This window comes from Pelophylax lessonae, assembly GCF_965119305.1.
Source record: "Pelophylax lessonae genome assembly, chromosome: 6".
Lineage (NCBI taxonomy): Eukaryota > Metazoa > Chordata > Amphibia > Anura > Ranidae > Pelophylax > Pelophylax lessonae.
The window spans coordinates 93947878-93974872 of record NC_138773.1 but is presented as its reverse complement, the minus strand read 5'-3'; the positions used below and the strand labels follow the sequence as shown (position 1 = coordinate 93974872).

The window sequence follows — 26995 nt, the reverse complement described above, 5'->3', positions numbered from 1 at the left end:
TGGCAAAACAGCTTGAGCTCAGTGAGGTTGGATGGAGAGCGTTTGTGAACAGCAGTTTTCAGTTATTTAAACAGATTCTCGATTGGATTCAGGTCTGGACTTTGACTTGGCCATTCTAACACCTGGATATGTTTATTTGTGAACCATTCCATTGTAGATTTTGCTTTATGTTTTGGATCATTGTATTGTTGGAAGACAAATCTCCATCCCAGTCTCAGGTCTTTTGCAGACTCCATCAGGTTGGACAGAATGGTCCTGTATTTGGCTCCATCCATCTTCCCATCAATTTTAACCATCTTCCCTGTCCCTGCTGAAGAAAAGCAGGCCCAAACCATGATGCTGCCACCACCATGTTTGACAGTGGGGATGGTGTGTTCAGGGTGATGAGCTGTGTTGCTTTTGCGCCAAACATAACGTTTTACATTGTTGCCAAAAAGTTCGATTTTGGTTTCATCTGACCAGAGCACCTTCTTCCACATGTTTGGTGTGTCTCCCAGGTGGCTTGTGGCAAACTTTAAACGACACTTTTTATGGATATCTTTAAAAAATGTCTTTCTTCTTGCCACTCTTCCATAAAGGCCAGATTTGTGCAGTATACGACTGATTATTGTCCTATGGACAGAGTCTCCCACCTCAGCTGTAGATCTCTGCAGTTCAGAGTGATCATGGGCCTCTTGGCTGCATCTCTGATCAGTCTTCTCCTTGTATGAGCTGAAATTTTATAGGGACGGCCAGGTCTTCGTAGATTTGCAGTGGTCTGATACTCCTTCCATTTCATTATTATCGCTTGCACAGTGCTCCTTGGGGTGTTTAAAGCTTGGGGAATCTTTTTGTATCCAAATCCGGCTTTAAACTTCTCCACAACAGTATCTCGGACCTGCCTGGTGTGTTCCTTGTTCTTCATGATGCTCTCTGCGCTTTAAACTGACCTCTGAGACTATCACAGTGCAGGTGCATTTATACGGAGACTTGATTACACACAGGTGGATTCTATTTATCATCATTAGTCATTTAGGTCAACATTGGATCATTCAGAGATCCTCACTGAACTTCTGGAGAGAGTTTGCTGCACTGAAAGTAAAGGGGCTGAATAATTTTGCACGCCCAATTTTTCAATTTTTTATTTGTTAACAAAGTTTGAAATATCCAATAAATTTAGTTCCACTTCATGATTGTGTCCCACTTGTTGTTGATTCTTCACAAAAAATTACAGTTTTATATCTTTATGTTTGAAGCCTGAAATGTGGCAAAAGGTCGCAAAGTTCAAGGGGGCTGAATACTTTCGCAAGGCACTGTAGGTAATTTTACCCGGTTCTTAAGTGTTTTTTTATTTATTTATTACAGGTATTTGCACAGCACCGCCAATTTACGCAGTGCTATATATATATTATACATTCAGTCATTCAGTTCCTGTCTTCAAGGAGCTTACAATTTAAGGTCCCTAGCTCACATACACATAGTAGAGCCAATTTAGACAGGAGCCAAACTACCTACCAGCATGTCTTTGGAGCGTGGGAGGAAACTGGAGGTCCCAGAGGAAACCCGCACAGGGAGAACTCTGCAATGACACTACTATGCAAACTCTATGCAGGTAGTGCTGTTGTTTATGTTATCCCTTTTGGTTCTCAATTTGGTTAATGGGCCATACACACTATAAGATTTTCTGAAGACTTTTTCCTTTAGATTTACCAAAACCATATAATATGAGGTCAAACCTAAACACTTTCAATTTGTATGCAATCTGGCAGGCCCTTGCACTACATAGAAAAGGTAAATCTGAAGGAAAAAGTCTTCAGAAAATCTTATAGTGTGTATGGCCCTTAAGGCCTGTTTCAGTGCAATTTCAGATGCAACTTGAGTTGCAGAGAATCGCTTAAAAATGAAAATCACATTATTTTCAAAGGTGCAAGTTCACATCAATGAAGCTCAACATAGCTCAAGTTCAGAAGAAGGTCTTGTGCTACTGGAGCAATTCCTGCTTGATTTTGGCCCCATACTGTAGAATATGCAAACCAAATAAAAAAAAAGAAACCAAGTCACACTACATAATCAGACTTAAAATTAGATCAAATCTCAGCCACAGTATTTGACAGCTTTTCGTCCTTACCCTTAACCATAGAGGTACCTTTCTTTTCTGGAATGATAAGGCATGGGCAGTCCACATAAATAAATAATGGTCTTCACTGAACTTCAACAATTTAATTGTAGCACTGCCCCCTAGAGGACTGCTGAGAATTACACTTTCTGGATTCCCCTGGGTTACCCTTAGCCACTGTCATTAAATGCATGGTCAACAGTTTTCGTTACAGCATCCACTTTGTCACTACTTTGGGTGGTCATTAGATGCACGGTCAATATTTTCCTGCATAGCTCTAGCACACACATGGCTCCCGGCACACCGATCCACGTGCCCGGGGCCACCATTTTCTCTGTCCACACTTGCACCTTCTACTGTTAAGCAGACACAGTCCATTTGTACAGTAAGATGCATTTCTACCACTCTCCAGCACATCGCTTGGGCAGACAATTTGCAATTCAGACAAAGATTCTTCCGTTGCTGTTGGCAACCACTACTGTGCATTTGATTCTTTATCCCACTCTCCCTATCTCCCGTAGAGCAGGCCACACACTTCTCTTGAGCATTAGAACACAGTTCTTGAGAGAAAAATTACATTTTCAAAAGTTTTGTTTGGTCGTTGCTGCAACCATTATGGTAACCCAGGGCGATATCCCAGACGAGCCTCCAAATGTAGCACTGCCCCCCTAGAGGACTGCTGAAAATTACACTGTCTGGATTACCCGGGGTTACCCTTAGCAACTGATAGCAGATAAACTGCATTGAAAGTTCTTGGCTCAGTCAATAATCAATCCAGGGATGTTGGTTTTTTGTAATTTATTTAGAACTTGGATAGGAGAAGGGATGAGTGGGATACTCCAACTAGTAACTATGCACAATTCTGAGGACAACTGATTGTAGAAGGCGGCAAGGCCGCTGCTTCACCTTGCCACTGAAGTGAAGATAAGATTACTGTTCCCGCTTGAATACTCTCTTCAGGGTTAATAACTTGGCACCCCCTTCACTCTCACTGCCTGTGTGCTGACACCCGTCTACTGACTCTGCCTATGACCACCTTCACAGCTGCAGAAGAGGAGACAGCCATCCCCCTCCTTCTGGGACTTGGCTTCCCACCCAAAGACCCCCTGTCACATGTGCCCTTGTCTATCCCAGGATGCACCACTGTGTGTGCCAACCCGCTGGGACAGCCACAAAGCCCATGTGTCACTGGCTGGGTTTCCTCCACTGTCCAACATGCTCCTCTATTGGACGCAGTGGGGACACTCTCCAGGTTATAATCAGAAATGTTATTATTTAGGGTTCTTTCAAAATGCTGTTCAGTTCAGATTGGCATGTCTGTTTTTCAGGTAAATCTGAATGGAAGTTTTTATAGGCAAGTGTACCTAAATGGACATGTGATTGTTTATATCCGATTATCTCTAAGTCTATCTAGGTGTAAAAAATAAAATGAAAAAGGTCTGCATCCTTTTCCATTTTTTGGACCCAATCGTGATGGATCTGTGGTAGTGGATGTAAATGGATGCATGTTTACATCTGCCTGCCCATAGACCTAACATGTTAAGGTCTGGGCACAAAATAACTGAATGGACATGGATGTCACAACAGCTATACCCTTCAACTCCACTTTAGCAGGGGATCTGTTGACAGATTCACTACTGATTGCCCATGTGAAAGTCTTATATTCTGCCTACTAGCAGTGTATTCAACATAAAATGCATGCCTCTGGTGATACATGTCATGATTGCCAGTGTGCTTATGTCAGCTCTCACGCAAACTTTCAAGTCCTCAAATGGCTGATATCACAGTTGATCACATGTTCAGCACTAAGGCAATTGCAGATCTAAAAAGAGACTAATAGCAAAAATCAAACATATATGTAAAAGATTGAACAAATTTTATTATACAAAAACAGAAAAAAAGAGAGGGGGAACATTAAAAGTAATTATTATCGTGTTGACAAAACACTAATAATAATACAGCATACAGAGCAATTGAAAATAGTCATACAGTAGCATACAACATAAAGGCTCGGAGAGCCAAATATCCACGGAGGGGTGGTGTAGATCACGCTGTCCACTGCAGACCTGTGCCAGAGATGGTAGGACTGGTGGGTCTGGTGTATTGGACCTGGGTGTCTATACCTAAACCCAGCCCGACATGTTTCGCGGGTGACCGCTTCCTCAGGGGCAGATAACGTGGGTATGTGTATCAACAATTGCTACTACAATATTAAGAAAGGACAAAATCAATACATATCTATACAGCAAACATGTCACACAGTATATTTGATGATAATAGGTCAAACAAAGGTGAGCGCCAACTAACATATGACCCACCTGTGTAAAGCCGGTTCTAAAAGCAAGTAGAGACCTAGGGGATCACAACTGGGACAAGTTGATACACATACCCACGTTATCTGCCCCTGAGGAAGCGGTCACCCGCTATTAGTGTTTTGTCAACACGATAATAATTACTTTTAATGTTCCCCCTCTCTTTTTTTCTGTTTTTGTATAATAAAATTCGTTCAATCTTTTACATATATGTTTGATTTTTGCTATTTGTCCTGATGACAGTATCCCTTTAAAAGTCCCCCTGGCCCATTCGTTTTCTTTTTCTACATTTAATTGGGACGTGGATACTTGTACCCCTTGGTCCATCCTCAATTTGTTAGCTGTCCCCTTCTTTCATACTACGTATGCATGGGTGGATAACACACCCGGGGCATCTTGTTCTCTGTTTGTGACAGCTCTATTGATTCTTTTTCTACTTTTGTTTACTCTATACAGTTATTTCTTTGTATATCCTATACCAAGTATTGCTTATCATGGATCTTTTAGGACAGGCTTGGACAGGTTTTATGTCCCATATTCAATCTACCTTTACATCTAATCGTAGGGATGAGGAAGAGCTTAAAATTTATCTACAAAAAATATTTGGATTGCTCAAACGCAAATCTCATTTACATTGGCACATCGATTTTTTTGAAAAGTACATTAATGAAAATTTTAACCCAAAAGGCCTTAGACTACACACCTTCCCGACCGTTCGGAATCCCACCGAGGCGTTTAGGAAGGCGTGGGAGTCAGCCCTAGATAAATGTAGCAAGGAACTAATGACAATCCTTGTACAACAATATAATTCAGATATGTCTGGATTGGATGCGGAAATTGATATTTTGAACATCCAATACAGACATGTCATGGATCATCCAAATTTTGCAGCCAAATGGCAAGAAATCAAACAACAACTTGAGGAAATCAACCAAGACATAATACTCAAGAAACAGGCTAAATACAATCGGGATAAATTGGCTTTTCTGGGTGGATACGCCTACAAGTGGACCCCCAGATTAGCCACTCCCACTAACCAAACGCTCAGAGACACGAGATCAGTGCACACTGATGAATATCCCAAATCGGATTCTTCCAACACGAATCTCCCTCACTCACAGGCCAATCCACGTCCCTCCAACTCACGAGCTACACGTGCACGAGTCACTAAACGTACCAGACACAATGGTGGATACTCGTCTGATGACCCCTTAGGCAAAAGAGGACCACAGACACCCACAGCTAGCACTTCAGATCTGACACCAACACTCCAGAAAATCCTCACTAATAATATTTTGCCCAATACTAAACAACCCAATACCAATGAGAATGGTTTTTTAGATGTCTCACTAGGAGCCATCCCGAAAACCAAAAAACAGACCAAATTAAAAGATTTTGTCACACTGACACCGACACAAACCCTACCATCACAGAAATAAATCAGGATTGTTTCAATATTATCAATCTCACAGACACACCCCTCACCCGAGACCAGACCACTGTTTTGCAACTAGGCCTGGGATTCTGTCCCTCACAACCAATTAACATATATGACACTATAAAAGATTTGTACCTTTTTGCCTGCAACTTGACTTATAAATACATCTTTGACGAGGATCGTCAAAAGAAAAAGCTGGAACTCGCTCTTACCGAGCAAATCAAGCATTTCTCAATAGATGAGTTCCAGGCTCTCCGGGATCTGATGCTCCTCTATGAAGAGGGCTCCACGGATCCCGGAGAGCCTAGCACTTCATCCACTGCTACATCTTCTCTACAATTGGTTCCTCCTACCTTTAAACCTAAATCCAAGAAATTCCCTGATTTATCTATCTGTCCAAAGATTTGGGCATTCGTTTGCCAAGTGGTCCGTGATCTCAAACGGACACACTGGCAACCGATGCCCCAGAATCTAACCACCAATTTAACAGTAGCTTTAAAGCAACTACAATCCAACCATGATATCATTATAAAACCCTCTGACAAAGGGGGAAAGGTTGTAATCATGTCACATCCACAATATCAGAAGATGTGCTTAGATGTACTCAACAATGAGTCATGGTACCTTCCTATACAACCTGAATTAACAAACACTTTCCAAAATGAATGACATAACCTGTGTCTGAATGCCTTCCTTGTAGGCACTATAGACAAAGACACATATGATTACCTGCGAGTTCAATACCCCAGAACCCCAACCATGTATACACTTCCAAAAATCCACAAGAATTTATCTAGGCCCCCGGGGAGACCCATTGTCTCCGGCATTGGGTCCATGTCGGAGCACGCCAGCCGATATGTGGACGCCTTTTTGCGCCCCTTCGTGCAAAGTTTACCATCCTACATCCAGGACACCCCCGACCTCCTTCGCCATCTTGAGGACATCTACACACCCCCGGATGCCCTCCTCGTGGCGGTTGATATTGAGGCTCTCTACTCGAGTATACCGCACGAGGAGGGAATCCGGTCGGTTAAGTCCTTTTTGTATGAGCAGGACAGCTCCACTTGGTCTCATAATGACTTCATCCTGTCTTTACTAAGATTTATTTTGACCAGGAATTTCTTCACGTTCATGGATAAGACCTATTTGCAGATTCAAGGAGTCGCAATGGGGACCTGTTGCGCTCCCTCTTATGCTAATCTATTTCTTGGAAATTGGGAGGGATTTATTTTTGCCAATGAGCATTATGCACAATGGTTGAAATATCTACTGTGCTGGTTTCGCTACATTGACGACCTTCTAATTATATGGACAGGCCCACGTAGAGAACTAGACGCAATGCTATCTGCCATGAACGTGAATGAATTTAACCTCAAATTCACCCACAATATACATGACAAGAGAATTGTCTTTCTTGATGTCGAAATCAAAAGAGAAGATGATGGACACATAATCACCAGCCTCTATAGGAAGCCGAGTGCAGGCAATATGCTATTACATGCATCTAGCTCACACCCTCAGCCCTTGAAAAATAGCATTCCATACGCACAATACCTGCGCATATGCCGCAATTGTACACTAGACACAGACTTTATGGCAGAATCCAAAAAACTGCGGGATAGACTCCTACAGCGAGGATATTCCCGTAGGATTCTGCGGAAAGCCTTCAATAGAGCGCAAGCTCAATCTAGAGCTGACCTGCTGTATACCAAAAAAACATGTGAGAACACACAGACAGTGAGATTTATTACCCAGTACTCCAGCAACTCTTCGCAATTACGAAAAATTTTAGAGAGAAATTGGCATCTACTGGATGAGGATCCTACCCTCTCCAGGTATTCTGAAGAGCTACATCACTACGTGATCGTTTGATTACCAGTCACTATGGGGAACACACCACTGTAGTCCCACATACTATGGGGACGTATGCATGTGGACATTGTTCCAGATGCCCTTGGATTAGGGAGGGTATTGTTACCTCCCTACCCAACGGTCAATCACACAGACTCAATGGACATGCCAATTGTTCCACACGGGGAGTAGTTTACCTGATGCAATGTCAATGCTCCGCCTTCTATGTGGGCAAAACCATCCGCGAACTAGGCCAAAGAATAGGACCATGTCTACTATTCAGAGGGTGGCAAGATACTGACTCCTGTCACACGTCACATAGGCCTAAGACAATAACAATAACACATGTGTATCCTTCAGAGTCCTAGAAATAATTCCCCCAGACCCCAGAGGGGGCAACTGGGACCGTCGCATTCTCCAACGAGAAACACTTTGGATTGAGAGGCTCAATGCCCTCTCATACCCAGGCTTTAACGAGGCACAGTCCTACAAATCATTCCTATAGATTTATGTTTGATAGCCTGAATATATTTCCCTTTTTTTCACTTTTTTTACTTTGTTGGTCCTTTTCCCCCTCCCCCCTTCTCCCCCCTTCCCATTTTCTTCTTTTTTCCTTTTTATGTTTATGTTTTCCTGTCCATTCCCTCTCCTTCTATTCCCATTCCCTCCATTCTCCCTTTCTCTTCCCTACCCTGTCCCCTTAATTGATCCAATACCCATGAGATCTAGGAGCTTGATCCCAACATGGGAGTTATCAGGCTCCTAATTTGGGAGCTAGTTTCTCCCAGAATGTCATATAACTGTTTATAACATTTCAACATGTGAACTTAATGCTTATGCTAACCATGCTGTTTTGTTTTCCATATGTTGCCAGTAATATTTCTTCACATGATCCTTATGTACACATGTATGTATTTTATGTTCATGGTATTTTCTTTTCAATAAATAATTGTCTATTACGGTCATAGAGGTGTAGCGCCATTCTAACATTCCCCCCTGGTAACCCTCTATATAGTAATCCGGACCAGTTCCATCACCACCCATAGGTGGGAGGATCCTACTGGGTGTCCCCCATGGCGGGCATGTGACGCCCGTCTGGGTACACATCTGGTATGTGTCCCTGAGCCCTGGTGCAGTGTCCAGATGCCGATCCTGCTGACAGTTACTGGACATCCGGTGATTTGTCTGCGTCGGCGCTTGGGCACACCCATTGGCTATGCGCAGTACGTCACATCCGGCTCATCCCGATGTGCCGTTTGTGTACAAGCGCATTCGGCGCGTCTGCCCCGAACACGGCTATGACGTGGCCGGTTGATTACCGACCCAGCTGTGTTTGGGGTGGAGCGGTTCCTCATATAGGCGCCATTCCTATCGAGACACTCATACGGCTACGGGTCACCGGACTGTTCTGAGTGTTAGGTAAGTATAATACAAAGCTCTATTTCACTTCACTCATTGTACCCTATACTGCCTAATTGATTCAACTACTCCTACCCTTTGATATGTCCAGGTTCTTGGCACTCACCCCTCTGGTCTTTTTTCGCCGTCCATACCCCTTTTCTACACTTCCATTCTTTCACTTCCATCACTGTTTCACGCCACTTTTTTTTGATTGTATGCCTTCACTGTTCCTTCACATTCATTCACTTTTGGTGATGTCTGCACCTTGTTTTGGTGTCTGTTTGCTGGCCCACTTGCAGCATGGTGTGCTTTTATGATACCCCTTGATCACTCCGGTGGGTTCACCCTCCTCTCTTTCTCCCCCCTTGTTCTCACACACTATTTCTTAATTAAATACCTAAACACTGCGTTTTCTGTTCCCTTTATGGACATAGGGTCTGTTGGTCCTGATATCGACCCAACCTTCTATTCACCAGTCCTGGCTATTCCAGCAGCCATCCCCTAGCCTTGTCATGAGACATTACAGGGGACATACATAAGTAGACTGATATTTTGGTAAGTCCTCCTCCTATTATGGAGTTGATATATACAAGTACTCAACCCAATTACCCATTTTTGATTATACATTTTCATTATCCAGAATACAGTCATCTTAACATCTTGGTTTGGACCCCTGTCTGGCTTGGACTGCTCCCATGTCCGCCGTGGGGGTACTTGTCCCAGTTGTGATCCCCTAGGTCTCTACTTGCTTTTAGAACCGGCTTTACACAGGTGGGTCATATGTTAGTTGGCGCTCACCTTTGTTTGACCTATTATCATCAAATATACTGTGTGACATGTTTGCTGTATAGATATGTATTGATTTTGTCCTTTCTTAATATTGTAGTAGCAATTGTTGATACACATACCCACGTTATCTGCCCCTGAGGAAGCGGTCACCCGCGAAACATGTCGGGCTGGGTTTAGGTATAGACACCCAGGTCCAATACACCAGACCCACCAGTCCTACCATCTCTGGCACAGGTCTGCAGTGGACTCCGTGGATATTTGGCTCTCCGAGCCTTTATGTTGTATGCTACTGTATGACTATTTTCAATTGCTCTGTATGCTGTATTATTATTAGTGTTTTGTCAACACGATAATAATTACTTTTGAAAACAAGAGTATGCAGCGCTTGGTGGAAAACACAAAAAAATGAGCAATCTATATTAGATACATAGTGTCACAATATATCAATGTACACTAGAAATGATGTCATACTTTGATGAAACCGGTAGGGGACCGGTGATCGTCTGCTTTATGCACACCCTTTAGTGTCCTGTTACTTCACTCAGGAGACCTGGCTGCAGCTACCGCACATTTCATCTGGAGATCCCCGCAAGACCATAACTTGATGCCTATACGTCGTGATTCACATGTGAGTGTAAAATCTACTTCTTATTAAAGTAATATCTTAAACGTATTACACCATGCGAGGTCTCTTTTTCCTACATGTGACATGACTATATGTCCCCACGAGAGGATATTGTTTGATGGTACTAAGGCAGTTCTTTGCTGGAGGTGATCCTTTACATGTACAAGAATCGAGGAGTGCTGTGGAGTGTGAGGAGCCCTTGTTGCAAGCGCTATATGATCTCTGTCATGGGGATCATATAAGTCTGGTAAGAGGCTATTACTTTGGGTGTTTTGGTGAAGGTCACATCTATTCAACACACCACCTGAGCTTCCTGTTGGACGTTTTTCCTCTCCACGGACTCTTCTTTCACTGTTTTTCTAGTGTACATTGATATATTGTGACACTATGTATCTAATATAGATTGCTCATTTTTTTGTGTTTTCCACCAAGCGCTGCATACTCTTGTTTTCATTCTACTGGGTTGAGGTACAACAACTTTCTTATGCCAGCAGCTGGTAATATCAAAACACTATTTTTCTTTGATCTAGCGCAGTATATACTTGTTTTTAATAATTACTTTTAATGTTCCCCCTCTCTTTTTTTCTGTTTTTGTATAATAAAATTTGTTCAATCTTTTACATATATGTTTGATTTTTGCTATTTGTCCTGATGACAGTATCCCTTTAAAAGTCCCCCTGGCCCATTCGTTTTCTTTTTCTACATTTAATTGGGGCGTGGATACTTGTACCCCTTGATCCATCCTCAATTTGTTAGCTGTCCCCTTCTTTCATACTACTAAAAAGAGACTAAGATGGTGACGTCTTCGGCTTTAAAAGGTTAGGAGGGTTAGTTCTACTTTAAGTTTGGCTAATCAGCAGAGATCACATGACCAAGTGCCTTACACTATTAGAGCAAGTCTAGATGGCTACCCTGTAGGTTGGTGGAGTCTGCTTTCTCCACTGCAGGTTGCGCTGAACCGCAGCGGCATCGCAGGGGAGAGAAAGTCAAGAGGAACATGGTTCATCTATGGGTTCCTGGGTCACTGGGGGAACTACATGGTTGGATGCTGCCATCCCATGTGACTCTGGCGACCATCTTGGGTCAGGCAGAATCTATTAAGACCCTGGCTCCCAGGCTTAATGCACATTTTGCATGTGGGTAGTGTAGGGAAATGTCACCCTTCTGATAGGGACAGTGATTAGTGAAAGGGAGAGGTTCCAGATGAGTAGGGAAAAGATAGGGTCGCTCTGGAAGTACAGACTGGCCAGGCTTCATTCCGCCCACCGTTGACACATCTGAGACCTGCTCCGCTACACACTGCTGTTATATGCTGTGAGCGTTTCCGCTGGGTTGTGAATTACTTGATTCTGCATTAATACAAGTTCTATTCTCTGCAATTGGACTCTGTGTGTTTACTGCTGCTGCACCTCCCCACAACCCAATTATACCTACATAGACTACTGTATGAAGCTGCACTTAGCACCACCACACACTCCTTACTGCTTAAAGTGGAACTCTCCAAGCATGGGCACCAGCACAGTGCAAATCATATGAAAATGTGTGTTCCCGGTAACAAAAAAAAAGCAACTGAGTCCTAACAGTAGTGGGTGAGGGGATCCTTCAAAACATGTGGCTCTGGACCTCTTAAAGGCTGCTAAAGGTGTGCTTACACAGAATACTACCCAAAAGATAGAGTTACACTTTAAGGTACTTAAAACTCACCATTTGCATCAAGTGCGATAAGATCTGCAGCGTGAAGCACTTCCACATAGAGTTTCTGCTCCGAGGCCTCATAATAGCACTTTACACTAATCCTTCCATATTTACTGTGCTCAGCTGACCTCTAGAAAGACAAAACAATGTCCCATATGCCCATTAGAACAAGAGAACAGGGAATAAAACTACCAATAGCTTAGGTCAGATTGCTGTATAATACAAATGATTACAAAGTGCAGAGCAGAGTACAGCGGTAATAGATAATCCTTGGATATAAGGCCAAATATCGACTGGACAGGTCTGAAAGTTTTAAAATAACCTGTACTCTAATTTCCAGACTGCCATGTGAGTGTTTCTTTCAACACTTGATCATTACTGTGTCAATGGCCTGTGTGCTTTGTCAAAGCTTTACGTATCTTGTACCGGACCGCTGTTTGCTTTCTTGTGAAAGCAATAATAATTATTAAACATAGAAAAAAGGTCTTTCAAGGGTTCTCAAACTGATATTCTGATGCTTTTGTGTGAATAGCCGTGGGCTGACTTTCACCAAACCATCAAATTCAACAACAATGTTCCCATATGAATATACAGTATGTGCATTTAACATATTTTCAGCATGTTATCTACCTGTAAAAGCCTCCTTTGTGTAGACCTATAAAAACTCTGAGACTCCTGCTGGACACCATCATAGGACGTGGTGATAGCGGCCTCAGCAGACACAGAGTTGTAACTCAAGTGTCACTTTATATCCTCCTCCCCCAGCAAGTACATAAAGGTTACAGGAGGGGAGGAGTGAATGGGCTGGGCCAGCACGGACAGTAATTAGACACTCATAAAAAATTAATTGTAGTGTCACACCTTCTGTTTAACTCTAAACTGGCAACCTGTAAAGACTTTTAAAACGTTGCCTATGGCTAATTTAACGTACCGTACTTTGACACTTTTCCACAGGAGTACGCAAATTTAAAGCGTGACATGTTAGGTATCTATTTACTTGGCGAAACATCACCTTTCAAATTTAAAAAAATATTCGGTAATATATTGTGCTTGTACACACTAGAATCAATTAAAGTGTATTTATTCCTGAAAATGTGCGTTAGATTAACTATTACGCAAATATCATGTGACATAAAAAATTGTAAAAAACACTATTTTATTCTCCAGGGCTTTTGCTTTCAGAAAATATACAATCTTTAAAGATTCAAATTTTCTTTTAAAAAAATGTGTCTATTTTACATGCATGTGAGAAATGTCAGAATTTGCCCAGTAGGCAATTTTTTTTAAGTTGATGACATGATCTCTTTAAAAGAACTTGTCATGAGGGGGAAAAAAGCCTGCCATTGCTGTTCTTTTTTTTTTCTGACAATGCCAGTTGCCTGGTTATAAGCTGTTCCAATGACTTCAGCGAAATATGAATTATAATTGCTTATGAGATTTCTGGCTGGATAACCAGCTACCGTTCAAATGTACAGTACTGTGCAAAAGTTTTAGATGGGTGTGAAGAAATGCTGTAAAGTAAGAATGCTTTCATAAATATATACACCGATTAGCCATAACACTATTACCACTGACAGGTAATGGGATTATTTCTTTACAATGGCATCTCAAAATTAGTGGGATATATTAGGCAGCAAAGTGAACATGTTGTCCATGAAGTTGATGTGGTGAAAGCAGAAAAAAATTGATATCGCAGTTTGTTGTGTATGGGACTGTGAAGCCCATGGTGACCCGTGTCCACAGCCAAAAGCTTCTACAATGGTCACATGAACACCAGAACTGGACAACGGACCAATGAACGAAGGTGGCCTGGTCTGATGAATCACGTTTCCTTTTGCATCATGTGGATGGCCGGGTGCGTGTGCATTACTTACCTGAGGAAGTGATGGCATCAGGATGCGGTATAAAAAGGCAAGTCGGCAGAGGCGGTGTGATGCTTTGGGCAATATTCTGCTGTGAAACCTTTGGTCCTGCCATTTATGTTGATGTTACTTTGGTGTCCATGCCTCAATGGGTCAGGTCATTATCAATATTAGGTGGGTGGTCATAATGGTATGGCTGATCGGTGAATTTGAATTGTTTATTTTTATCAATTTACAAAATGCAAAGTAAGAGAACAGAAGAAAAATCTAAATCAAACCATTATTTGGTATGACTGCCCCTTAGCTTCAAACCAGCATCAATTCTTACACTTGCACAAAGTCAGGGATTTTGTAGAATTAGAGTCAGAAGTATAGATAACCAATTACACCAAGCAGGTGCTAATGATCATCAATTTCATATGTAGGTTGAAACACATTCAATAGCTGAAACAGAAACAGCTGTGTTGGAGGCTTACAACTGGATGAGGAACAGCCAGGCTCTGCTACTAAGGTGAGGTTGTGGAAGACCGTTTCATTTCACAGGTCATACATCATGGCAAGACTGAGCACAGCAACAAGACACAAGGTAGTTATACTACATCAGCAAGGTCTCTGCCAGGCAAAGATTTCAAAGAAGACTGGAGTTTTAAGAAGAGCTGTTCAAGCTCTTTTAAAAAAGCACAAAGGAAAGGGCAACATTGAGGACAGTAGATGCAGTGGTCAGCCAAGGAAACTTAATGAAGAAGATGAAAGACACATAATGCTCACTTCCCTTCGACATTGGAAGATGCCCAGCAGTGCTCTCAGCACAGAACTGGCAGAACATGGGTCTACATTTCTGCAGATGGAGTTGGAGATTTGGTCAGGATCAATGGTGTCCTCATTGCTGAAAAGTACGGCATGCCATACCATTAATAGGGCATGTGATTGGCCCCAAATTTATTCTGCATCAGGAAAACAGCCCAAAACACACAGCCCATATCATTAAGTATATCATAAGAACTCACTTCACCAAAAAGAAGAGCATAGGATCCTGAAAGTGATGGTTTGCCCCCACAGAGCCCTGATCTCAAAACCATTGAGTCTGTCTGGGATTACATGAAAAGACAGAAGCCTTTGAGGCAGCCTACATCCACATAAGAACTGTGATTAGTCCTTCAAGATATTTGGAGCACCCTACCTGCCGAGTTCCTTCAAAAACTGTGTGCAAGTGTACCAAGAAGAATTGAAGCTGTTTTGAAGGCAAAGAGTAGTCACATCAAAAATAGATTTGATTTCGATTTCTTTTCTGTTCATTTACTTTCCATTTTGTTAATTGATAAAAAAACAATAACACTTCAATTTCTGAAAGCATTCCTTATTTACTGATTTTTTAATACCTGCCTAAAAAGTTTGCACAGTACCTTATAGTTAACAGATCAAAAAGGAGCAAATAAAATAATTTTCTGTTCAAATATAAATACATTTTAAATATATTTCCAACACAATTACCTGCTCCTTGATATTGTCCATGTAATATTTTTCAATGAGTTCACTTGTTGAACATTTATTTAAGCGCAATTCTTCTTCTAAAAACTGAAGAGAAAAACAGTATATTTTATTAATATCACAAGATCGAACATCTGCAGTCAAGAAATGTTTATAAGCATGACTCAGAAATGGAACCAGAACCCCTTGAGCTTTGTGGATTAAATTGTTAGCTCATATGTCCTACGTGGATCATTTCCAAACCATAAAATATTGATGTTTTCTATGTGCATGTGTACTTTAATAACTGTTTCTCATATTTTTATATATGTCTGAAAATTAAGACAAATTAAGCATGTCATGCGCATGTACGTTACTGTCGCTTTAGGATAATTTTCCAGCCACTTTAACCTACTTTAATTTTCTCTCTGATGCTTCCTGAGCGTCTTACTTTCCCCATCTATGTTCTACAGCTTTGAAAAGAGAATGGGATTCTTTTTTTGTACTGACTTGTACCACTGTACCAGTATATCAGGAAAATTGCTCTTTTGTCTGCCTTTCAGTTAAACAGGTACTAAATTATTTTATCTCATTAAAAGAATTATGATTTTAAGTCAGTTTGTTTATATCTACTGCTTACAAAAAATGTTTTAGAGGTGGAGGACATATCCAGAGAAAACCCTTAGCAAAGGGGTAATAAAGTTGTGACCTTAATGGCAAGCTTTCTTCTTCAGGCAGCTGTGGGCAAATTAAAAAAGAACGAAGCAGAAATAAATTTTTTTTCCTTTCTTTTTTGACAGCGGCTGAAAGTATTGATGACATTCCTGTAGAATCTAAATGTGTTTTTTTCTCTTCAAAGGGAACTTGTAAAAGACCAGGTTTCAAAGGTATTCCAATATAATCACAGTTTTAGTAATGTAGCTCTGATTTTGAAATAAAGGCTCTTGTCTGTTCTACAGGAGCAATTTAAGTGAAGCTGCTATTTGGCAAATAGTGCAGATGCCTCCAAAGCCATAAATACCAAGCTATAAATATAGTAATTAGAGTCAATCACCCGGTAATCTCCGTTCCGCAAGGTGTCCAGTGGTAACCCTTGTCCTTCTGCGTGGAAAAAGTCTACAAGAGCCTGTCAGAAAGAGAACACTTATTAAAAGAAAGACTGTACATTGCTGTCAGTTTGTCATACATTCTCAGGCATGAATCCAGACTCCTTGACTGTGTTGCAGGGTTAGAGCAGTGCTGCAGCTAGGTATAGGGAGCCACAACTAGCTGCTTACAAGAAACGACACTAAAGGGAAACAATTTATTTCATACACATTTATTTTCTTTTTTGATCAACATTTTGGATAAAAGCATTAACTACTTGGGTGGCAAGTGGATGGTTAAATGCTGTTGGTCTCTTCTTCTAAGGTCAAATATTTCATCCTCCTGATTGCTGTTTCCTTGCCCATGGCCAGGACACGACGAGTGCTTTTTACAAAGATGTTCTGTGCCCTTTGGTCAATATTTGCTCCCTTACGTTTACACTTGTGAGTGCATTTTATACCTTTTTTAATAGCTTGTGCATCACTTACTACACTATAATGCTTTTTCTACTTCTTTCATTTCCAGGAGGCCAAAACAGAAGTCCTCATACTTCTCTTTTGACAGATTTATTTGAAACCCTCTAGCCCCCAACTTTTTTTAAGTTGCCTATTGATATCACCCATGTGCCGATCTTACTATGCTGTATTCATTCATTTTACTGCAAAGTTACCATGTGTAAGAGACCTTAGTATTCGAAAAGGTACTATTCTTCAGTGCATGGTTCCTTCAGGATTCAATCTGTAGGCAGATATACAACAGACAAATCCAATACACAGCAAAAAGGAGCAGTAATCTATTTTGAATTAGCAAAACTGGAAATGGCAATAAAGCATACGGCTGTTGGGATTTAATGTAGAAACAAAAATGAAAGTTCCTACTTCATTAGTTATTGTGGAAACCAACAAAGTGGCAAAGACCTATGTTTTTAAACAAGGACATTAAAAGTAGTAGCAGATGCTGTAGTACTGACATCAGTTGCCACAGTTATTTACAGAATTTTTCTTGACTAGGGGATTAAAGATGATTTGTCTCCATTCTGCTCTGACCATCACTCTCCTCCTCCATTATAAATAACCACATGACCACAGGTTGGAGTTAAATGGCCATAGCAGCCTTTTATTAACAAACTGTATACATAACAGGTAAATAACACGTTAAACCCAGTTTTTTACTGGAGCCTCAAGGTCCCGGTATGCATCAAAAAGGAGGTACCTGCGTCCGACTTAATTAGGCCTCCAGCTGCCACAGCACTGGCTCGGAGACAGCCAGTCGCAGGTACCAACATACCAACTACTGGGAGCCGTACCTCAGACGGGTCCCTACCAAGTATAAGTTTGTACCATCAGGGAGCTGTACCTCAGACGGGTCCCTACCAAGTATAAGTTTGCACTATCTGGGAGCCGTACCCCAGACGGGTCCCTACCAAGTATAAGTTTGCACCATACTAACCAAATATTCTCCAATGCAGCTTTCCTCTGACTAAAGACTTCCTGAGGCCCCTAGTTTGACCTCTCCCTGTAGCTCCACCCCTTCCTGGACAAAACAAAAAAGTCCCACCACTTATATTTTTTATCGAACTGGACTGAAAACCCCTCCTTGTCCCAAACCCCTTTAACCCCTGTCAGCTGGCCCTCCGTCCATGTCTCTTCTCTCCTTTACTCCGGGCCTCTCTTTCCTTTAGAGGATGTAGTCACAGAGCCAGAGATTATCCATAATGAAAACTAAAATGTACAAAAATAACAACAGTTTTTTGTGACTACTTTAACAGGCCTATGTACAGTACCTAATGAATTTAGATTATTTTTCTTTTGTGCTCAGGCCAGAACAGTTGGGTAGATGGTAAACTTTCGATTCTGGACTGAAATGTCCCAAGTCTTGGCTTTAGCTTCCATTTTAGAGAAGACTGAGTACATACAATTTCCTAGCGTAACCAAAGGACTGTACATGGGGGTAATTTAATGACCATTGTACATGATGCATATGAGTGAAAAATACCTTGACATTATACAATATACAATGAAAATTATCATAGTACTCTTGACAGCCGCCTATATTTATCATAATGTTCATCCTTACATACAGCAATATTATAGATATGCTAAAATTCAGTGTAAAATATTTATCATTAAAAACTTTCCAACTTACAACTTCTAAAATGTTGTACCTGGTGGATTTATAGACAAAATAGCCCTGGGGAAAAACTGTACTTCAATCATTTTGTGTGGATTTTAATTGTCCTATATCTTTTGCTTGATGGCAACGGGACAAACACACTATATTTCAGATAGGTTGGATCACCACCAATGTATTCTTCCTTTTTTTTAAAATCAACTGGCATTTGTTTTAAACTATATTCAGAATGGGTGGTGACATACCGAACCACTGTGCTGTTTTCACCACGCTAAAGCAGAGTGGAGGAGAATACTCTTAATGGTGCAATGATAAAAATTGACTGAAAGATTTAGGGGCAATCTGACTTGTTTAGGTCTCCTAAGGGAAATCAACCTCTATTGCACCCTTAAAAAAGAAAATACATACAGACCATGACAGCTCTTAGTAACATGCACACCCAGTTGATAGTATTCATCCTTTTCATCTGCCTATATATAACAAGGAATGATTTGTATTCCTTGATCCACTATAATCCACAATTATTTCCATAGTTTTTGCAGTATTAAAGTGTTTGTAAAGACATTTTTTTTAAATAGCTAATATGTTCTACTTACCTGCTCTGTGCAATGGTTTTGCACAGAGCAACCCTGATCCTCTCCTTTGAGGTCCTTTGTCGGCACTCTGGGCCCTTCCCCCTGCCAAGCGCCCCCATAGCAAGCCACTAGCTATAGGGCACATGTGCATGCTCACTCCTGAGCCCCAGTCTCTGTGTCCATAAGACACAGGCATAGTCGGTAATCTTGATCAGTACCTGTGACAGAGCCTTCAGCTCTAGTAACCTCTCAAAGCACTGGAAGATTATGGCTGTGGGGTATAGGAGGGGGCAGAGGACAAAGGGATTTCAAGAATGAAAGTCAGCACCAGCTAGGGTTAAATGTACTGTAAGTACTGTCCCTTGAGCAAGTTTTTTTTTTTTTTTTGTACCTAAAAGTAGGTTTTAAAATCACATATAGTGGGTATAGAAAAGAATCACCTTCCTTTTTAAAATAATTACATTTTGTTGCTTTGCAGCCTGAAATAAAGACAGACACAGTTTTTGTTTTATCCAGCTACAATTTATAGCATCCAAGTGAAAGATATAGCCCCATGTCAGAAAGAGTTTTAAAAAAATTCAAAAACAGAATCCCCGAGCTGAAAAAAAGATCACCTCCTTGTATTTGTATTTTGTTAAAACCACCCTTTGCTTTAATTACAACCTTTAGTCTGTTGGGATATGTCTCTACTAACTTTGCACATCTAGACTTTGCAATATTTGCCCACTCTTCTTTGCAGAACTGCTCAAGTTCAGATAAATTTGATGTTGACCACTTGTGGACTGTAGTCTTGAAGTCATATCAAAGATTTTCAATGGGGTTTAGGTCTGGGTTCTGACTAAGCCATACAAGGACACTCATCTTTTTCTCCTTCAACCACGGTGTGGTCATTTTTGCTGTGTGCTTTGAGTCCTTGTCATGTTGAAAGGTAAACCTTCTTCCCATTGACAACTTTCTGGGAGAGGGCAGCATATTTGGCTCAAGAAATTGACGGTATTTTGCCTCATCCATTTTTCCTTCTATCCTGACAAGTGTTCCAGTCCCTGCTGCAGAGAAACACCCTATAACAGGATATTACCAACTCCATGCTTTACTGTAGGAATGGTGTTATTTGGATGGTGAGCTGTATTGTATTTTTGCCAGACATATAGTTTGGTGTCGAGGCCAAAAAATTCTATTTTAGTCTCATCTGACCATAACACCTTTTTCCATGTGGCCTCAAAATCTTCAAGGTGCGTTTTGGCAAAGCTCAGTCATGACTGCATGTGGCCTTTCTTGAGGAGTGTTTTTTTTTCTTGCAAAACTCCTGTACATGTCCCATTTGTAGATAATTTATGATGTTGTCACATGCATACAATGGCCTCTCTTTGTCATAAATTCCTGTAACTACTTCAGAGTTGTTGTAGGCCTCTTGGTAGACTCTCTGACCAGTTTCCTCCCAGCTCTTTCATCCAGTTTGGCGTGACATTCTGATCCAGGAAGGATCTGTGTTGTACCACATAGCTTCCACTTCTTAATAATAGACTTCATTGTGCTTCTAGGCATTAATAAAGCCTTTAAAATTGTTTTGTATCCATCTCCTGACTTTTGGCTTTGTGTGCCATTTAGAAGGTGATTGAGTTTGCAAGTCTTTTTTTAGGAGGGAGTGATCCTTTTTTCCAACTCAGTGATTCTGTTTTTGAATTTTTAAAAAAAGTTTCTGATATGTTGGTGTTATATCTTTCACTTGGATGTTATAAGTTGCAAAGATTAAATAGAGCTGGATATAACAAAAACTGTGTCTGTCTTCTTTTCAGGCTGCAAAGCAACAAAATGTGATTATTTTAAAGGGGGTGATTATTTTCTATACCCACTGTATACACTAGTCAGCCATAACATTATGACGACCCACCATAACTTGCCGAGACATGGAATCCACTATATCTCTAAAGGTATGGTGTAGTATCTGGCATCAAGCCTTCAGTAGCAGATCCTTTAAGCCCTTGACAATCTGTGTTTTTTCACATATGCTCAATTGAGATATTAAGACTTTGGAGGACAAGTCAACACCTCAGATGCATTAATGTGTTCCTCAAACCATTATTGAAGTCATCAGAGCAGGCCACCTTCTTCTTTTGCTTTGTGGTCCAGTTCTGATGCTCACGTTCCCATTGTAGGTGCATTTGGCTGTGTACATGGGTCAGCATTGGCACCCTGACTGGTCTACCACTACGCAGACCCATACACAACAAGCTGTGATGCGCTGTGTGCTCTGACACCTTTCTATCTGAACCAGCATACATTTTTTCAGCAATTTGAGCTACAGTAACTCTTCTATTGGATCTAACTACACAGGCCAGCCTTTGCTCCTCTCATGCATCAATGGTTCCTATCTTAGACCACTTTTGGTAGGTCCTGACCACTGCAGACCGAGAACATCCTACAAGAGCTGTCAATTTTGAGTTGGTCTGATCCAGTCGTCTAGCCACTACAGTTTGGCCCTTGTGAAAGTTGCTCAAATTGTTACGCTTGGCCTTTTTTTCTGTTTTTACCACATCAACTTCAGGGACAAAATGTTCACTTGTTGCCTAATATATTCCACCCACTTTCAGCTGCCATTGTAATGAGATAATCAATGTTATTCACTTTACCTGTCAGTGGCTGAAAGATATAAATTTTAACATAAAAAAGAAACGGCTAAACGCTGAGTTGTGGGTATTTAAGGCATGCTTGAAGATCTCTGGATGCTAACCATTTATCGCCAGAGAACTTCAAATCAGTTATATACCCAGTCATACTAGTAGATTTCAAATGCAATACATAATTTAGGAGTTATGTGTAATGGTTAAGCAAATGCCATTATTAAAAAGATTTCTCAGTGGCAGTGGCAATGACAGCTCACGTATCTGAGAATTCTTCTTGTAACGTTAATTAGAATTTATTATCTATCTGGAGTATGCCTGGAGAAATAGCAGTGAGGAAGCAGCATTTACGGATATGATGACCAGCTGGGTTGCAGCAACACAACACTAGCATTACATTGCTTAATCCTGTTTCTACTGCATCACAGCAGGTGAGAGGCTATTATACACAATAACTGAGAGAGGCCAGCTTCCTGGCTGGAAGTAATTGATTGGATAAACCTCTTATAATGAAAGGTCTAATTAGATTTATACAAGATATAGCTTTGTTATCCATTCAGTTATTTTTTCCCATCACAGCTACATTGATGTTGCTCTTATAAGGGATGTTCTTTAATTGCAGTGTGTGTGTCCCAGTAAGCTAACAGCACATGAGGGAATTATCCTCCCAAGTGGTAGCAGCCAGCAATAAAGGCATGACAGGGGCTATAGCTTCCTATCTTTATCCAAAACTAAGAGGTATTTGTTGGAATTCCACTACCTATATTTTGGCCCTAGTGATTAGTTGCCAATCATTATGCAAGCATGTTAACATGGACACAAATCAGTTCACCTGGCAAGTCAGTACATTATTTCCATTGTGTCCAATGCTTGTCTAGAGAGTGTATACTATGAGACGTGGAGTTGTCCTACTGAAAAATCCAATTTCCAGTAACATTAGTTTCTGAAACAGAGTTTACCCCTCTATACAGGTGCATCTCATAAAATTAGAATATCATCAAAAAGTTAATTTATTTCAGTAACGCAATTCAAAAAGTGAAACTCATACAGTATCTCACAAAAGTGAGTACACCCCTCACATTTTTGTAAATATTTTATTATATCTTGTGATATATCCTTCAGTGACAACACTTAAGAAATTACACTTTGTTACAATGTAAAGAACACACAGCCATTAATGTCTAAACCGTTGGCAACAAAAGTGAGTACACCCCTTAATGAAAATGTCCAAATTGGGCTAAATTAGCCATTTTCCCACCCCAGTGTCATGTGACTTGTTAATGTTACAAGGTCTCAGGTGTGAATGGGAAGCAAGTGTGTTAAATTTGGTGTTATCGCTCTCACTCTCTCCTAGTTGTCACTGGAAGTTCAACATTGCACCTCATGGCAAAGAACTCTTTGAGGATCTGAAAAAAATAATTGTTGCTCTACATGAAGATGGCCTAGGCTATAAGAAGATTGCCAAGACCCTGAAACTGAGCTGCAGCACGGTGGCCAAGACTATACAGCCGTTTAACAGGACAGGTTCCACTCCGAACAGGCCTCACCATGGTCGACCAAAGAGGTTGAGTGCACATGCTCAGCGTCATATCCAGAGGTTGTCTTTGAGAAATAGACGTACAAGTGCTGCCAGCCAGCATTGCTGCAGAGGTCGAAGGGGTGGGGTCAGCCTGTCAGTGCTCAGACCATATGCCGCACTCTGCATCAAATTGGTCTGCATGGCTGTTGTCCCAGAAGGAAGCCTCTTCTAAAGGTGATGCATAAGAAAGCCCACAAGCAGTTTGCTGAAGACAAGCAGACTAAGGACATGAATTAATGGAACCATGTCCCGTGGTCTGATGAGACCAAGATAAACTTATTTGGTTCAGATGGTGTCAAGCATGTGTGGGGGCAACCAGGTGAGGAGTACAAAGATGAGTGTGTCTTACCTACAGTCAAGCATAGTGGTGGGAGTGTCATGGTCCAGGGCTGCATGAGTGCTGCCGACACTGGGGAGCTAAAGTTAGTTGAGGGAACCATGAATGCCAACATGTACTGTGACATACTGAAGCAGAGCATGATCCCCTCCCTTCGGAGACTGGGCCGCAGGGCAGTATTCCAACATGATAACGACCCCAAACACACCTCCAAGACGACCACTGCCTTGCCAAATAAGCTGAGGGTAAAGGTGATGGACTGGCCAAGCATATCTCCAGACCTAAACCCCATTGAGCATCTGTGGGGCATCCTCAAACGGAAGGTGGAGGAGCGCAAGGTCTCTAACATCCACCAGCTCTGTGATGTCGTCATGGAGGAGTGGCAGAGAACCTCAGTGGCAACCTGTGAAGCTCTGGTGAACTCCATGCCCAAGAAGGTTAGGGCAATGCTGGAAAATAATGGGGCCACATAAAATATTGACATTTTGGGCCCAATTTGGTCATGTTCACCTAGGTGTGTACTAACTTTTGTTGCCAGCGGTTTAGACATTAATGGCTGTGTGTTGAGTTATTTTGAGAGGACAGCAAATTGACACTGTTATACAAACTGTACACTCACTAATTTACATTGTAGCAAAGTGTAATTTCTTCAGTGTTGCAACATGAAAAGATATAATAAAATATTTACAATAATGTGAGGGGTGTACTCACTTTTGTGAGATACTGTAGATGCGTCACATACAGAGTGATACACTTCAAGAATTGTTTTCTTTTAATTTTGATGATTATGGCTTACAGCTAGTAAAAACCTAAAATTCAGTATATTTGAAAAATAGAATATTTCATAATACCAATAAAAAAAATGATTTTTCATACAGAAATGTTGACTTACTGAAAATTGTTTCCATGTACAGTATAGTATGCACTCGGTCGGAGTATAGTATGTACAAGGTCGGAGCTCCTTTTGCATGAATTACTGCATCAATGCGGCATGGCGTAGCATGGATGGGATCAGCCTGTGGCACTCATGAGGTGTTATTGAAGCCCAGGTTTCTTTTATAGTGGCTGTCAGCTCATCTGCATTGTTGGGTCTGGTGTCTCTCATCTTCCTCTTGACAATATCCCACAGATTCTCTATGGGGTTTAGGCCTGTCGAGTTTGCTGGCCATTTAAGCACCGTGATACCATGATCATTAAACCAGGTATTGGTACTTTTGACAGTGTGGGCAGGTGCCAAGTCCTGATGGAAAATGAAATCAGCATCTCCATAAAGCTGCTCGGCAGAGGGAAGCATGAAGTGCTCTAGAATTTCCTTTTAGAGGGCTGCGCTGACTTTGAACTTGATAAAACACAGTAAACCAATGCCAGCAGATGACATGGCTCCCCAAATCATCACTAACTGTGGAAACTTCACAATGGACCTCAAGCAACTTGGATTTTGTGCCTCTCCACTTTTCCTCCAGACTCTGGGACCTTGATTTCCAAATGCAATGCAACATTTTCCACAGTCCATGATGATTTGGGGAGATATGACATTTGCTGGTGTTGGTCCACTGTGTTTTATCAAGTTTAAAGTCAGAGCAGCCCTCTACCAGGAAATTCTAGAGCACTTCATGCTTCCTCTGCTGACCAGCTTTATGGAGATGCTGATTTCATTTTCCAGCAGGACTTGGCACCTGCCCACACTGCCAAATGTACCAATACCTGGTTTAACGCTCATTGTATCACTGTGTTTGATTGGCCAGAAAACTTGCCTGACCTAAGCCCCATAGAGAATCTGTGGGGTATTGTCAAGAGTAAGATGGGAGACACCAGACCCAACAATGCAGATGAGCTGAAAGCCACTATCAAAGCAACTTGGGCTTCCATAATACCTCAGCAGTGCCAGAGGCTGATCGCCTGCATTCCACGCAGCATTGATTCAGTATATCGTGCAAAAGGAGCCCCAACCAATTATGGAGTGCATGCTATACTGTTCATGGACATACTTTTCAGGAAGCCAATTCTTTTGTATCAAAATTTTTTTTTTTATTGGTCTTATGTAATATTCTGATTTTCTGATATACTGAATTTTGGCTTTTCACTAACTGTAAGCCATAATCATTAACATTAAAAGAAAGAAATGCTTGAAATATTTTACTCTGTGCTTATCTATTCTAATTGTATGAGATGCACCTGTACATTTACTTTTTGGCCATCATGGTGCCTTGAACTACAACCAAGATTTTGTCTCACACTGATGACACCAAACTATCACCCTAAAAATATTCAAAGCTTCTCTGAAAGTGTATACACCGGTCAAGTGTTTTGAAAAAAACGTATGTTATAACTGCTTCCATGGTGTAATATGCTACACTATATACTGTTCTAATAACCACAACGTTAGAGTAACTCCCTCTACAGGTAGCACAAAACATCACAATATAATGGATAATGCACAGTGTGTCCCCAGGTCATGTTTCGATGTCCGTGATCAATAAAGTTCAAAAGTTGATCACAGACATTGAAACTTGCACAGGTGAAGCACTGTGGACTATCTATTAGAATGTGATGGAGATTTAATTTAATATTTTTTTATGAATGTTTTGCACTACCTGTAGAAGGAGTTATTCTGCGTTGTGGTTATTTTAATGTTTACGTAGCGGGTGTCACATCACAACATCACTTCCAGGTTACTGGAGTCTTAAAGGTGCCAGTTTTACAAAACAGAAAGTTTTCAGAAATGCAGATTTTGGCATTTTAAACACTTTCAAGTGCAGAGGAGGGGTTTAGGGTCTTATAGACAACGTTGGCTCTCTTGTAATAACAACCAATGCGGCTAATCAACCACTTGGCTGTTATTACAGGCAGATGGAGGGGACAATCCACCCTCCCGCGGCCTTTTGCCACTCCCCGGGGGCCTTCCATCTCCCCCTGGAGACCCAAACAACCAGCCGTCACGTCCGCCGGCCTGTCGGAGACCTGAACAAAGTCGGAATCTACGTTGCGGAATCAACATCTAGTAACCCGGACCATCACCAGGGCCATCTTTAACACAGGGCAAAAAGGGGCAGCTGCCTCGGGCCCAGTCATTGTTGTGGGGCCCAAAGCAGCTGCCTCTTGTGCCCCCACTGCCTGCAAACAGTTGATAAA

The 26995-nt window shown here is 41.3% G+C and overlaps 1 protein-coding gene across 1 annotated transcript in view; it reads right to left on the bottom strand.

Annotated features, from left to right (window-relative positions):
- Nucleotides 1–26995, bottom strand: part of BAIAP3 (BAI1 associated protein 3) — a 599530-nt gene that overhangs the window by 22653 nt on the left and 549882 nt on the right. Inside the window, exons 29-31 of the mRNA XM_082260275.1 lie at nt 16590–16661; nt 15560–15643; nt 12216–12336 (exon numbers count right to left, since the gene is read on the bottom strand). Of these exons, the coding sequence (XP_082116401.1) occupies nt 12216–12336; nt 15560–15643; nt 16590–16661 (277 nt within the window). The remainder of the gene's footprint in view (nt 1–12215; nt 12337–15559; nt 15644–16589; nt 16662–26995) is intronic.